This window comes from Delphinus delphis, chromosome 3 (assembly GCF_949987515.2).
Source record: "Delphinus delphis chromosome 3, mDelDel1.2, whole genome shotgun sequence".
Lineage (NCBI taxonomy): Eukaryota > Metazoa > Chordata > Mammalia > Artiodactyla > Delphinidae > Delphinus > Delphinus delphis.
This window is the reverse complement of record NC_082685.1, coordinates 122,106,811-122,121,145: the sequence shown is the minus strand read 5'-3', so window position 1 is coordinate 122,121,145 and position 14,335 is coordinate 122,106,811. Positions and strand designations below refer to the sequence as shown.

Sequence of the window (14,335 nt, the reverse complement as noted above, 5' to 3'; positions counted from 1 at the left end):
TTTAAAAACTGTTATCAAGAGATCTTCCTTTTGAGGCAAAAACCTCACTCCCTCCTCGTTGGGCTTTACTAATCTGTGGCCCCGGAATGTGTTGGAAGGTGAGGGCCTCAAGCTCACACTGGTTGATCTGAAATCCGTGTTTATGTCCCAGCATGTGGCAATGTGCTCCACTCTGATGACACTTTTCGTTTCTAATAATAGAGCAGATGAAGTAATATTGCAATTGATGTTCCCGGGGATTTGATTGGATAAGTGCATAAACCCTGGAGGGGGAAGGGGGTTGTATGGACGGATCACATTAGTATTCCTGTCCTATCAATGTGCGGGGCCGCGAACAACGTCAGCCGGACCGATTCCCTGCGTCTGCCAGTCCCGCCACGGATTCATTAGGGATCCTCAAACAGATGAGCCCCGTGGAGACGAAGAATCAAGACAACGACCAACTGCCTGCTTCGGGGACTGCCAGCCCTTCCAGGCCTGGTGACGGGGGAGGGAGGAGATAGACGAACGGAGAGCCGCTGCGGGAAGACACCCGAGGCTAGAGCGACAATCTCCCCCTGCCCGCCCTCCCCTCCACCTGGCAGCGCAGGCTTTGAAAGCTGCTCACCCATCTGAATGGAAACTAGGAACCGCCGGGCGGCGTGTTCCTTCTCGCCCAGCCTTGCGATCCATGCCGAGCGGAAGACAGTGCGAGCCCGCGCCAGCGTCCAGCTCCCGGGACAGGGCCGGCAGTGCTGCTGAGCAGAACTTGACCGAGCTCCTTCCTCACTGCTAGTGGAAGCGATGCTGCACGGCACAGCCAGCGCTTCCCCGGCTCTCCTTCAAGCTGAAGGTTACCCACCCGCGCAGCCAGTCCCAAGCCTGTGAGCGCCGCGCCTCGGGTCCCGGCTCCGGCTGCTTGGAGGCGGCGCGCAGGGCAACTACCTGGCCGCCCGCGCCGGGGCGCACTGCACCAGCGGCTTCGGCTTGGTGGATGTGTATGCATGAGTTCTGCACCGAATGGGCGCAAAAAGCGCCCCAGCCGGTCCACCCGCTCCTCAATCTTCCAGATCAGCAAGCCCCCGCTGCAGAGCCGGGATTGGGAGCGCAGGGGCAGCGGCTCCGAGAGCGCCCACAAAACCCAACGAGCCCTGGACGATTGCAAGATGGTAGGTGGAAAATGCGCCTCCTTTTGTTTTTTGTTTTTGTTTTTTTTGGAGAGGTGGGGGGAATCGTGTACGTTAATCTTTTGCCTGAGTGCCAGGAACTCCGCCACCCTCAGCTCCTCCATGCCGGTCACGTGCACATGCACTATTTTTAAATCTGCAGTCCCCCAGATTCGGGGTGACACCGGGTCGTATTAGCCCCGCCAAGAAGTGCCGCGGAAAGGGTCTTGGGGTCAGCGGCTGTAGGTCGTGCCTCTACCCCCTCGGAGAACGGCAGATAGGAAAGACACGGTGAACTGGCTGGCTCACCAGGGAGGGAGGGGCTGAGTAGGTAAGAGTGCTGCTTTGTGGGGAGACAGTAGCAAACAAACCCAAATAGAGTGCACGGGGCTCTGCGGAGGGGACGAAGGTTCCAGCTCAGAGGCTGTAGCCAGTCTTCCCGTCAAGCTCGGAGCCCGGCCCGGAGCGGTTCAGTGGTCCGGCAGGAGGTGAATGGTTTGCCTAATATAACCCACCTTTGGCCTTTATCCCCAGGCCAATTCAAATCCACATCCCAGCTGTGGTAGAGGGGAGACTTTTATGCGAGAGTTCCCAGCATCACTCTCTAGTTACCTGGGAGTGGCATGGTAGCTCTCCAAATATGCTCTGGCTCTTCAGAAACTGAGTCTGAACGGGTGGCGGCAAGTAGGTCTGGAAACAGAGCTTCCATGACGAGACTTACCGATGAAAAATAAACACTTGCTTTGGATGAAGAGAACTTACATCTTTGTGCCCCAATCTTTAAACAATCTGTAGGCTCTTTAGCAGGAGATTTGGGGAGGTGGCTCAGGGGTCAGCGAAAGCCTCTGTTTAGGTAACACAAAATAGGAAACTTCCTGATCAGTGTCTTACGAAAGAAACTCGCTCTCTTTTCCAGCTTGTCCAAGAGTTCAACACGCAAGTGGCCCTGTATCGAGAATTGGTCATTTCTATCGGGGACGTCTCTGTCAGCTGCCCCTCACTCAGGGGGGAAATGCACAAGACAAGAACCAAAGGCTGTGAAATGGCCCGCCAGGCACACCAAAAACTTGCTGCCATCTCGGGGTAGGAGACTCTTGGCATTATTTGGTAATTCATATACATGATGTGTGCATGCAGGCAGATATTTATGGTGACTGAGGCCTGAGAGATGTCCTCTGCAAATGTGAGGTTTTAACCAATCACTCTGAGATCAGGATTTTCTAGAGAGCTATGAACAGACTGTAGACCAAATTATTATCCAAAAGTTGTGTGATTCTTATATATGTATTGAATATTTGGGTTATTAAGTGATTTTTTTTTAAAATTAACTTTCAATATGCTGGCCACATGTTGGAATTTGGGGCTTAAGATGTTTTTGCAGAATGTTTGGGCACCAAACTGAAGTTAAATCATCATGCCTCAAGATTAATTTGTCATCTGCTGCTAAACATCTACTGCACAAAAGCCCTGTGCAGTAGGGGAAATATCTTTGCTGAATCCCAGATTTACTAAACTATTTACACCATGAGATAAATTCCTATGATATCATTTAAAATAAATTCCCTAAAATAAAGTCTTGGATATAAATTACTCTCTTCACTGTAGTGTATGAAAGGGAAGTTTTAACATGAGGAAATCTTTTTAAAGATTGGGGAAATTCACAAATCTAACTAAATTTAAGCTTTTTGTGCCCCCCCCAATTATTTTTATTTCTTTTTATCACATTTATGGATTCTCATGCCTATTTTAGGTGATAAGACAGTGAGTGAAAGCTTCTCTCCTGAGACCGCACTCACTCCTTCCCGATCTCTCAATAGTGGGAGAAAAGTTAGTCCTGGATTTTGTTAACAGTTCCTATTTTCAGATAAGTACAGAGAGCAAGGAAACACAGGACTCCTTATGCAGATACATTGATTTAAGTGTTTGATTCGGTCTGGATATAGCTTTTATCTATTTGTCTTCGTGAGTATGGTTTTATCACAGTAGAAGTTCTAGTTAGTCAGACTCTCCTGATAATGTTGCAGATTGATCACTTGTAGGAATTATATCTAATTTACTTTTTTGAAAGAGTCACTCTTTGTTATCTTTAATGCCATTAATATATATAGTGACAATTATTAGTATATAAAGGATAGAAAGCCATATGTCGCCTCTCTTAATAACTAGTCTACACTTGACAACAGACATTTTACATGATGAAAAATGATTCACTTGTGCTAACCTCCTTGAAGTGAGAGATACATAAAATATGTTGCAAACCTATTTAATTTAGTAGAAATATTGAAAAGTATTATCCTTTTCTGTTTTAACTGTTATACTATACTTAATAGGAAGTAAATCTGGGAGTGAATCTAGGAGGTGGAAAGGAATTAAGTGTTTAAGGAATTTGGGGAAGAAATGCAGCTGTGATAAATCTCAGAGAAGAAGAGAGAAAAACAATCAGAAACACAAAAGGGAATCATGGTGGACTGAAAACTGTGGAGAAACAATGATTCAGAAGGAAAAAGAGGGCTCAGGGCTAAGGAACTGCGTCTATGTAAACTCTGTGTCCAAGAGTGCATGGTGTGCTTATATCCAGAGTTCCTTTAACTTGGAACTCAAATTGATATGTTCTAATGAGAAAAAATGGACTGGAGAAATGAACAAGGAGTTCAATTTAGTCTATTCTGCTACACACATGAAATTCAGGTTCTTCTAAAGGTTTAGGAAAGAAAGAGTCTGAAACTATTGGCTAAAAGTTGAGTTTTGAGGATTTGAGGTGAATTTTATGAATTCAGGGGGTTATAGCCCTTTACTACTTACTTACATGTCATCTGAGAGTTGATGTTATTGGGGGCAGTTTTATAAGAATTAGTGGGAAAATACGTTGTTCTTAGAGGCTTGCAAAAGTAAGGCCAACTCTGTAGAATGTTCTAGAATACAATTCGAAACATTTTCCTCCTTAAAATAACAATGAAATACAGTTTAACCTTCTTTCTAAAAAATGACAGCAATATTGAAGGAAATGCCTTTAGATCCTCACCATCTGGGCTCCATTAATGAAGGATGTGATTCCCCTTAGCGGAATTCCATTCCTGATATTGCTAGTTATGTGGGCTCTCATTTCAAGCTTCATGAGAAGGCTGGTAGGGAGGCGGTAGGATTCAATTTACAATTTAATGCAGGGGTAAGAAAACAGTGATTCCTGGGGAATGTAGACAGAAAGACTAGATTTCTTGACTGCCCATTGTTTGCTGGCAAAATCGATTTAGTTGATAGAATAATCCTCTGAGGGAGGGATTAGTATCCTTATTCTACAAATGGGTCTTAGAGAGGTTAAGGAAATTGCCCAAAGACACACAACTAAGAAGTGGTACAACTTTGATTTGGCCCCAGATTTGCATGCTTCTGAAATCTGTGAAATTTCCTCCATATAATGCTGCCATTCAAAAAGGTGTCATGTAAAAAAAACAAAGTACTGAGATGTGCTAATGTATAGATGAACCTCCAAAAGAGTACACAAAATGAAAGAAGCCAGTCACAAAATACCAAGTATTATATGATTCCATATATATGAAATGCTCAGAGAAAGCAAATCTATAAGAAACAGAAAGATTAGTGGTTGCCTAGGGCTTGGAGTGGGAACAGGGTGTGAGTGCAAATGAGCTTGAGGTATCTTTTTGGGGTAATGGAAATGATTCAAATTTGAATTGTGGTGACGCTTGTACAATTGTATGTTTTCTGAAAATCAATGAATTGCACACTTAAAATGAGTGAATTTTATGGTATGTAAAGGATACCTCAATAAATGTTTTTAGAAAGGTATGATCACCATCAAAAAGGTATGATGAACTCATCACTTGACTTTCATTGGCTTTATTCTTTTCTACATATGTAGCTTTTAGCAAAAGGGATACGAGCTACAAGGATGGGATAAAGTAAATCTTGACTCTCTGTGCATTCATCAAGATGCCTGCCTGATAGTGGTCATCTAAGCACCAATGCGTTGTTCTTTGTAGGAATACAGGTGGGGGGAAAGGCAGGACTTGAAGGAGTAAATGAATTGTCTCATTTCTTACCAACACAGACCACTCCTTTCTTCTCTACCACCTGGCTCTGGGGCCAGAGGAAGAAGGCAGTGTTGAAAGTGGACAGGGTAAAAGGAAAATGAGGCAAGATAAACAGAGAGGAAGAGCAAAAACAGAGTTGGATTAAACCACACAGGTAGCCCATGGCATTGTGAGACCTCTCTATTGAGACCCACAATTTCATCATCCCTAAGGTCTTTAACATTTTAATGTCTCTGAATTTACAGTTCATTTTACAATGGATGATGCATCATATTGAGTGGCAGCATCTTTTCATTCCTAATGGTACATAAAACAGTGGTGTTTCTTACAATGGATGATGTCTAAATATAATAAAATACAGTTTGGGTTAAAAGTTAAAAAAAAAAAAAAAGAATTAAGCCACAAATGCTACATCCCTTTCATCCCTGACCAGTTGAAACCCTCAAGGAATGGTGAACACAAGAGAAGAAAACTTGGACTGTGTTTCTCACTAGCTGACCCTGGGTAAGAAGACCATCTTCACAGATACAACTGAAACACTTTCTCAAATTGTGTTTAGATCAGCAGAAGTTCAGGTACAGCCTTTTCTTTCAAAGGCATTGGATGTTTTCTGGGCAGAGCCAGGCAGCTGAATCCAAAGTCTCCTCTGAATGGCTTGATTTACCACAGTTATTATACCTTCACCATGCTGATCCTCTCCTAGGCATTAAAGCTAAGAGGGGCACTGCTCAATGTTTCTGTGTATGTGTGTGTGCAGGGGTAGGCAGTTGTCTGGACCCTGTCTCCTTGAACTTCCCTCCAAAAATGACTTCTGAGACATCTTTGAAGAATCCCTAGGGCTCCATGATACAGAGAGTACTGATTTAGCAAAATATCCTTGTTTTATGTTTGAGGAATCTGAGATTTGGAGGATTTAAAGTGACAGCTTGGTCGAGTGTACATGAGGATTTTACAGTCAGGCAAACCGGAGCTGAATACCATCTGTGCTGACCTTGATGGAATTACTTACTCTCTAAGTCTCAACTCCCTTATCTGTAAACTAGTTGTCATGCTCACTCCTGGGGTAGTTGAGAGGATTTAGGGAGCCAGGTGGGTGATGCCTACCCTGACAGGGGTATTCTGCCAGTCCCAGGCTGCTCTAAGACTAGAACCCAGGTTTCATGCTCTCTGGTCTAGTGCCTGTTCTATCAACCACACCATCTCCTGAGAGTGAAGAGAGAAAGAATACAGCATATAAGCTAGGAGGGCCCAGAAGAACCAATAACCTCCAGCAAACCCCAGGAGTTTATGCTGTGGTGGTGGGCTGGTTATTAGGAGTCCTTTTCCTTTGCTGATGTGGTACCTTTGTTGCACTGGATATTCACACCATGACCTTCTGTTAGTGACTGCTGATTAGAGTGAAAGTGAGGTTTGAGTATGCTAATGTGAGAGGCAATATAGCTGTCGTGGGAAAGAGCATTGACTCTAAATCAGATTAGACCCAGATAAAATCCTGTTTTTACCACTTACTAGGGATACATGTGTACTGATATTGCAAATTGCTTCATAGGCTGGTAAACGGCAGTGCGGCCCAGAGGTTAAGTATTTAGACTTTGGCGCTAGACTGCCAGTGTTCAAATCTCAGCCTTACCACTCATAAATAGTGTGACCTTGGGCAAAGATGCTGTCTCTCTCTGCCTCAATTTCTTAATCAGCAAAATAGGGCTAATAAATAATGGGACCAAACCATACAGCATCCTGAGGATTGAGTAAAGTAACATACAGGAAGCGCTTAGAAGACTGCCTAGCACACAGCAAATGCTATTATTAAGTTCAGATTAGTGTAACTGTAATTACTAATAAGAAATTTAAAATTCAGGTGGTCAAGATACATTTATATTAAAAAAATCTGCCCCTCAAATATTTTTCAAATAAATATTTTAGCTGAAATAAATTTTTGTTTACTTTGGTTTCTTACATTATGTTCTGAGGAATTTTCTAGGTTGAAACTTCCCAGATGGCTACCAAAAGGCCTCTTCTATAATATCTTAAAAGCAATATGGAGATGTGAAAGTTCAAAAGTAGTTAAGTTTAGAAATACTTCCTTGGTATACATCAACCTAGATTCTTCATAAATCATAATATTTACAAAATCTTTTGGCCTAGCTCTGGTATAAGCTATGTGGACAAAACTTATGCCATTGGACAAGACTATTAAATTCTCTGTACACCTCAATAATTGAATGATTTCTGAGTTGTCCGGCTTCATCATTCTAGTGTTCTATGTTAATTCGTGTAGAGTCACATAGATTTTGTTTACAGAACTGAGCTATGAAAAAATCAGCACGTGCAGGAAGTTTGATGATTGAAGTCCAGAAATAATTTGTCAGGATGTGAACATACTATGATCACAAGGAGAATCTTAATCTCCTAATGGCTTCCGGGAACAACAGAATGATTATCCTAGGGATCCATACCCGCAGATTTTAGGTTTTTCCTTTCAGCAATTACTTTCCTGGCCAACAACGCCTGTGTTTCCTTTCTCCTTGCATCTCTCCTTGTGTTTTTTCTTCTCGTTTTTTGGTCTATTTTAGTTTTGTTTGATTCTTATTTGACTCTTCTGCTCTGTATTTTCCAGTCCCCCTTTCTGTCCATTCCCTGTCGTGTTTGCTAGGATGTTGAAATGGGAGAGAGAGAATACAGAACTGCAGCTTAGTCAGTGATGCTTCCTCTCAGCACTTCGGCTGAGACTGCAGCAATTACGTGGGGTGGTAGAGAACGGAAGGAGTATTTGTTGACCATGGAGGCAGCTCACTCAGCTTTCTTTAATCCGCATGATGGAGGAGGCCTGAGGTATAGTAAAATAAGCCTGGTTGGCAAGCATGCCAAGCCACCTACACTGTCCTTTATGTTTCCTTCCTATTACAGGTGTTTGGGTTTTTAAATTTTAACTCTCACTGGTCAAATAGTGAAAGGTGAGTTATATCTGCACCAAAAGAATATGCTGTCCATCTGAGGTAATGATGGGAGCACAATTCTGTGTCAGTTTTCTAGGGCTGTAGTAACAGAGCACCACAAACCGAGTAGCTTAAACAGCAGAAAGTTCTCGTCTCACAGTTCTCGAGGCTAGAAGTCCAAGACCAAGGTAAGGCAGGGTTGGTTCCTCCTGAGGGCTGGGAGGAAGAGTCTGTTCCTGTCTCTAGCTTCTAGTGGTTTGCTAGCAATCTTGGTGTTTCTTGGCTTGTTGAAGTATCTCTGCCTCCATCTTCACATGTTCTTCTGTGTGAGTGTGTGTCCATATTTTCCCTTTTTATAAGGACACCAGTCTTACTGAATTAGGGGCCCACTCTACTGTACCAGTATGACCTCATGCTAACTTAACTAATCACATCTGCACCAACCTATTTCCAAATAAGGTCACATTCTGAGATGCTGGGTGTCAGAGCTTCAACATATGAATTGGAGGGGTGGGGAGAAGAAAGTTCCACCCATAGCAAATTCCCTTCACCCATCTGCAGTAGAATACACACTTTGGGTTGTTTGTTTCGCCCAGTGGGGATGGTGTTTTGCCCAACACTGTCTACATACTTTCTCAACACTTTTGCACACAGACTTCCCAGCACCCAGTGTTTTATCATTTGCAAGACTATAGCTCATATTAGGGGTGGGGTCTGTGACCATAGAATAGAATGCTTTCTGTATGAAATGGATGTGTTCACAAAGAATCCCCAATATGGTGAGCACTTTGCTATAACCAGTTTAGTTACTGCTGTCTGAAGGTGGAGCAAAATCCAACTGCCAAAGAGAATGTTAGGAGGAGGCATAGATGCACCTACAGTCCACACGTAGGACGTTCACTTTCTCTGATCTGCATGGCTAGACGTGATTAGGTGGTGGTCCCTCAGTGGTGCTGATTCTGTTGCTTCAGGGCCGTAGCATACTCAGGAGCAAGTGACAAAGGACTGCCTCACACCAAATTAAAGGAATGTGCTATTCTTATCAACCAAACTAAACGTGATAGGGAATCTAGATACATGGTCTCCCACTGCCAGTTGAAGTTTAGCCTTTTTATGTTTTGAACAGATCTAATGACTTTCACCTTGTTAGAGCTTTCTAATAGACGCTCCAATTAGAGGGAAAATTAAACCTAAAACAAACTCTAGGAAACTCATCATCACTTTATTATTTATACCGTGAAGTACAAGAGAGCAAAGCTGTGTTTCATTCATGTTTGCACCAAGTGCCAAGCTCGTGAGGAAATGTGCATCTTGTTTGTTCATTAAGTTTACTTGGTATTTTTAAATCTATTCTTAAAAGACACTGTGTTATATACTTCAATTTAAAAATCAACTATACTTCCCTGGTGGTGCAGTGGTTAAGAATCTGCCTGCCAATGCAGGGGACATGGGTTTCAGCCCTGGTCCAGGAAGATCCCACATGCCACGGAGCATCTAAGCCCGTGCACCACATCTACTGAGCCCGCGCGCCTAGAGCCTGTGTTCCGCAACAAGAGAAGCCACCGCAATGAGAAGCCTGCGCACCAGAACAAAGAGTAACCCCCATTCGCCACAGCTAGAGAAAGCCTGTGCGCACCAATGGAGACCCAACACAGCCAATAAATAAATAAATAAATACTTTTAAAAAACAATAAAATAGAAAATGTTGAAAAAATCAACTGTAGTTCAATAAGAGGAGAAAAAGAAACTGTGTCTTGACACAGACACACACTTTAGTAAAAAAGGAGCAAATACATTAGCTTACATTTTATATTTCTATTACATTTGACTGTTATTTCTTTCTGGTTTGTAACTATAAAACCAATGTTGGTTTTTAAATGAGAGGACTTGAAGAGCACACTTAAGATTGTTTTCTGAGGCATAGGTGTTCCTTATCATAAGGAATCAGTGGGCAGTGTGTATTTTAGAATTACTCAGAAGGTAATCATGTTTGAGATTATTTGATAAAATATCACCCTAACATCTGCTTGGTGGCTTTTTAGTGAATAGTTAAATAACCATTTTCTATTGAGGTCATTTTTAAAAAACCATTCTTTAAACTTTTAGCCCTTGCAAGTTTAGATGTGTCTCATCCAAAAAGATATCTACATACAGCAAGCTCCGGAGCAGTAACTAAACCACCAGTCAGTTCATTTATTTCCTCTGCTCTAGAAGACATGACGTTTTTTAAAAAGTAAAAATCTCATGAAAAACATTCAATTGCTTGTCTATACACATATTTACACATATGTATATTGCTTGTGCATATACATATATTTAGATATATTTATAAACAAATACTAAAATTTGTGAAATAGACCCTTGCTAGGATAATGTGTCTAAACCTTTAAATAGAAGCGTTGATTTAGCAAATAATGTTTCCAATCTAATGGAAAACTCTATGATACAATCAGGTTAACAAAAATTACATTTGCAGGTGTAGATAAACAGTAAACTAATAATCTACAGCAATTTAACTGAGTTCGAGCAAAAGGGGGAACATACTAACATACTAACTTCTGGGTTAGTACATACTAACCCAGAAGTCATCAAACCCCTAGGGTATTATTCAGTCACTAAAAATAAGTATCTTAAAGTTCCCCTCGGTCTTATTCTGTCAGTTAGTAAGTCCTGTAGTATTTTATCTTTTTCAGTGTCTATTGTATCTTCCCCTTTCTCCCCCATTTCTGTAGCCACCCACTTAGTTCAGAATCATGTCCCCTCAGGCCATCAACTATTGTAGTACCTCCCAGTTGTTCTCCTTACCACCAGTCTCTCACCTCTTCTTTTCAATTTATTCACTAGATCCAGACTAATCCTCCTAACACTCTCCTCTGATCTTGTCACTTCTTTGCTTTAAAACTTCCAAAGATGCCCCATTGCCTAAAGCAGTGTTTCTTCACATGTGTTCCCTGCATTGCCTGTCTCAGAACCACCTGGGGTGCCCTCGGACCGAAAGAACCAAAATTCTGGGGAATGAGCCCTGAAAATCCAATTTTTTTTAACATGCACCACCCCATCCCCCAGGAGATTCTTGAACTTGCTAAATATGAGGCCTGTCAGCCTGAAGCAGTGATTCTCAACCTGGGCTGCACACTGCAATCACCCAGAAAACTTAAAAAAAATTGTCGATGTTTGAATTCTATCCCTAGAGTTTCTGATTTAAATGATCTGGGAGGCAGCCTGGGCATTGGGATATTTTTTAAAACTCCCCAAGTGAGCATTTGTATAAAAATGGATTACATTTGCCTACACTGAACAAAAAATTCAAAGACACCAGTGTTTATTCTCTCACAGAAAAGAAGCCCTAGAATGGCCAATTCGGAACCGGTGTGCTGGCTCCAGGAAGTCAGCATTTCTGTCACCCACTCTTTGTTTATGTCTTCCATCCTCAATCTGACTTTATGATGTGAGATTATTATAGGAGCTGCAGCCATGAGTCCCAGTTCCAGACTGGAAGAAAGGATGAAGGGGGAAAGCCACACTTCCCAGCTGGGTCTGCTCTTTTTAAGCAGACCCAAACAAAACTTCTTCCAGAACTGCATCATATTGTCACATCTAACTACAAGGGAGACTAGGAAATGTATTCTTTTATCACTGCCACCTTAAAAAAAAGGAGGACTTTATTACTAAGGAAAAGAGAGAGAGCAGATATTGGGAAACAACTAACGATCTCTGTCCCCAACCTGTATTCCCGGACTTAACTTTTACCATTTAACTTGTAAATGCTTTACTTACTCGAACTAGTCTGCTTTTTATTCCTTACTGGTGTGTAATAGGATGGCCCTAGTCTATGAGTCTACATCTATGGTTTTTATATGAAAAAGCACGTTCTAGCTATTAAAAGAAATAATTTACTCTCTTAAATGTCAAGGTCTTACTTGCAGTCTCATTGCCTGCCATGCTCCTCGCACTGAAATTCAGAGCAGATGGAAGGGTCCCAAAGGGATTAAGAAAATTTTGCTGTTTTTAAATGGACCCATGGAAAAGATTAGAGGTTCAGGAACAACTTGGGAGGACAGGAAGTCAGGCAAGGTGCCTTTGAAAGGGCTTGAGTATAATTTTCACAAAGCAGGATGTGAAATAAGATAGGGCCTGTAAGGAGGATAAGTACTGGCACTCAAGAAATCAATTTTTAAAAACCTACCAGAGATTGAGTGGAACTCTTCTTTTAAAAAATAAATTTAAACTTTCTTTTAAATCAAGGAAAAAAATTCCATCAAGGAGTTAAAATCTGATGAGCTATAACAGGAATAAAAGGGAGGGAGGCAGGGTTTTCTGGATATGGGGATAAGATGATCTGTGATCAAGATTATGAGTTTATTAAAAGAAATTGAACTTGAAATTCATTATATCATGTAAACAATGTTATATCCAGTAGTCAGTACATAAATGGTATTTAATCCATAATTTCCTAAATTATAAACCTATTCAACACATATGACAGTATATTCGATAGGGAAATATATTCATTTCCAACTCTGGAAGTCATCTTCCTTTCTGGGAACCTATTCATAGAGCACCCACCATATGCCACATGCTTTTCTAGGTGCTGGAGACATAGCAGTTCTGAAATAGAGAAGGGCCCTGCATTCATGGTGAAGATAATCAAGAAGTGCTATGGTCTGAAGATTTGTGTTCCCACAAAATGTGGATGTTGAAATCCTAATGCCCAATGTGATGATACTGGTAGGTGAGCCTTTGGGAGGTACTGAAGCCATGAGGGTGGAGCCCTCATGAATGGGATTAGTGCGCTAATAAAAAAAGGCTCCAGAAATATCCCTCACCCCTTCCACCATGTGTGGACGCAGAAGGAGGACACTGGCTATGAACCAGGGAGAAGGCTCTCACAAAACATGACCAAGCTTGTGCCTTGATCTCAGACTTCCCAGCCTCCAAAACTGTGAGAAATAAATTTCTGTTGTTTTTAAGCCACCCAGTCTGTGGTATTTTGTTATAGCAGCCTGAATGAACAAAGACAAAAAGAAACATGCAAAGGATAGAGCATTTCAGAGAGTGATAAAAGCAATGAAGAAAATTAAATTGGATAGTATTATTAAAGAATGATGGATGCAACGTGGTGACATCTGAGAAGGTGACGTTCTAACTTGATATCTGACTTTGAGAAGGGACAGTCATGTGATCATCTAAGAGAAACACATTTCAGGTAGAAGGTATGGCAAGTGTAAAAGTCCTAAAATGAAGTGACCTTGGCAGGTCTGAAGAAAAGAAAGGAGACTAGAGTTTCAGTTTGGAATTGTCTTCAGCTGTAAGTAACATAGACCAGATTTTAGTGGCATCCATACATAAAGGTTTATTTTCTCACATAATTATAAACCCAGGGATAGGGGATAGCACACATTGCTTCACGGTTTAAAGATATCAGGCCTGAGATTTCTATAATCAGGCCTTTTCCTCTAGGTCCCAAGATTGCTGCTTCACCTCCAGAAATTCTGTCCATGCTCCCAGCAAGTAGGAAGGACGCAAGGCAAAAACATAAGACAATTGTGTCCCTTTTAAAAGAGCTTTCTCAGAAGCCTCACACGACAACTTCCATGAACATCTTGTTGACCAGGACTGTGTCTTGTGGCTTTCTTGGCTACAAGCTTCATGATCTGATTTACATATATCTCTCTCCATACCAGCTGTCTAGTGAGGACAAAAATTTCCCAATCTGTAAGCCAAAGTGATGCTTCCTGAGGCCTAGGTTAGGAGAACTTTAGCAAGATTGGGGAGACAGGAAGTGTAGGGAGCTTGGATGTGAGAAGTGAGCAAAGGGGTGCTAGAGGGGGAGAAAGTAGTGGGAGGACATGCCCTAGCATCTACCTCTCCTTCCTGCCCATTTCCTTCTTGGTTTATTGGTCCATCCATTCCTTCATTAAACATTGAAGGGCTTCCCTGGTGGCACAGTGGTTGAGAGTCCACCTGCCGATGCAGGGGACACAGGTTCGTGCCCCGGTCCGGCAAGATCCCACATACCGCGGAGCGGCTGGGCCCGTGAGCCATGGCCGCTGGGCCTGCGCGTCCGGAGCCTGTGCTCCGCAACGGGAGAGGCCACAACAGTGAGAGGCCCACGTACAGCACAGAAAAAAAAAAACATTGAACACCTACTATGGGCCAGCCACTGTACTAGGCTCTGGAAGTATAAAGATAAATACAACACAGC

The 14,335-nt window shown here is 42.1% G+C and overlaps 1 protein-coding gene across 2 annotated transcripts in view; it reads left to right on the top strand.

The window, feature by feature from the left end:
• Positions 1-426: 426 nt before the first annotated feature.
• The window catches only part of RGS7BP (regulator of G protein signaling 7 binding protein), a 160,670-nt gene continuing 146,761 nt past the window's right edge, over positions 427-14,335 (top strand). For both annotated transcript variants that reach the window (XM_060009434.1, XM_060009433.1), the window contains exons 1-2: positions 427-1,148; positions 2,062-2,228. In XM_060009434.1, coding sequence (XP_059865417.1) covers positions 984-1,148; positions 2,062-2,228 — 332 coding nt within the window. In that variant the 5' untranslated portion in view covers positions 427-983. The remainder of the gene's footprint in view (positions 1,149-2,061; positions 2,229-14,335) is intronic.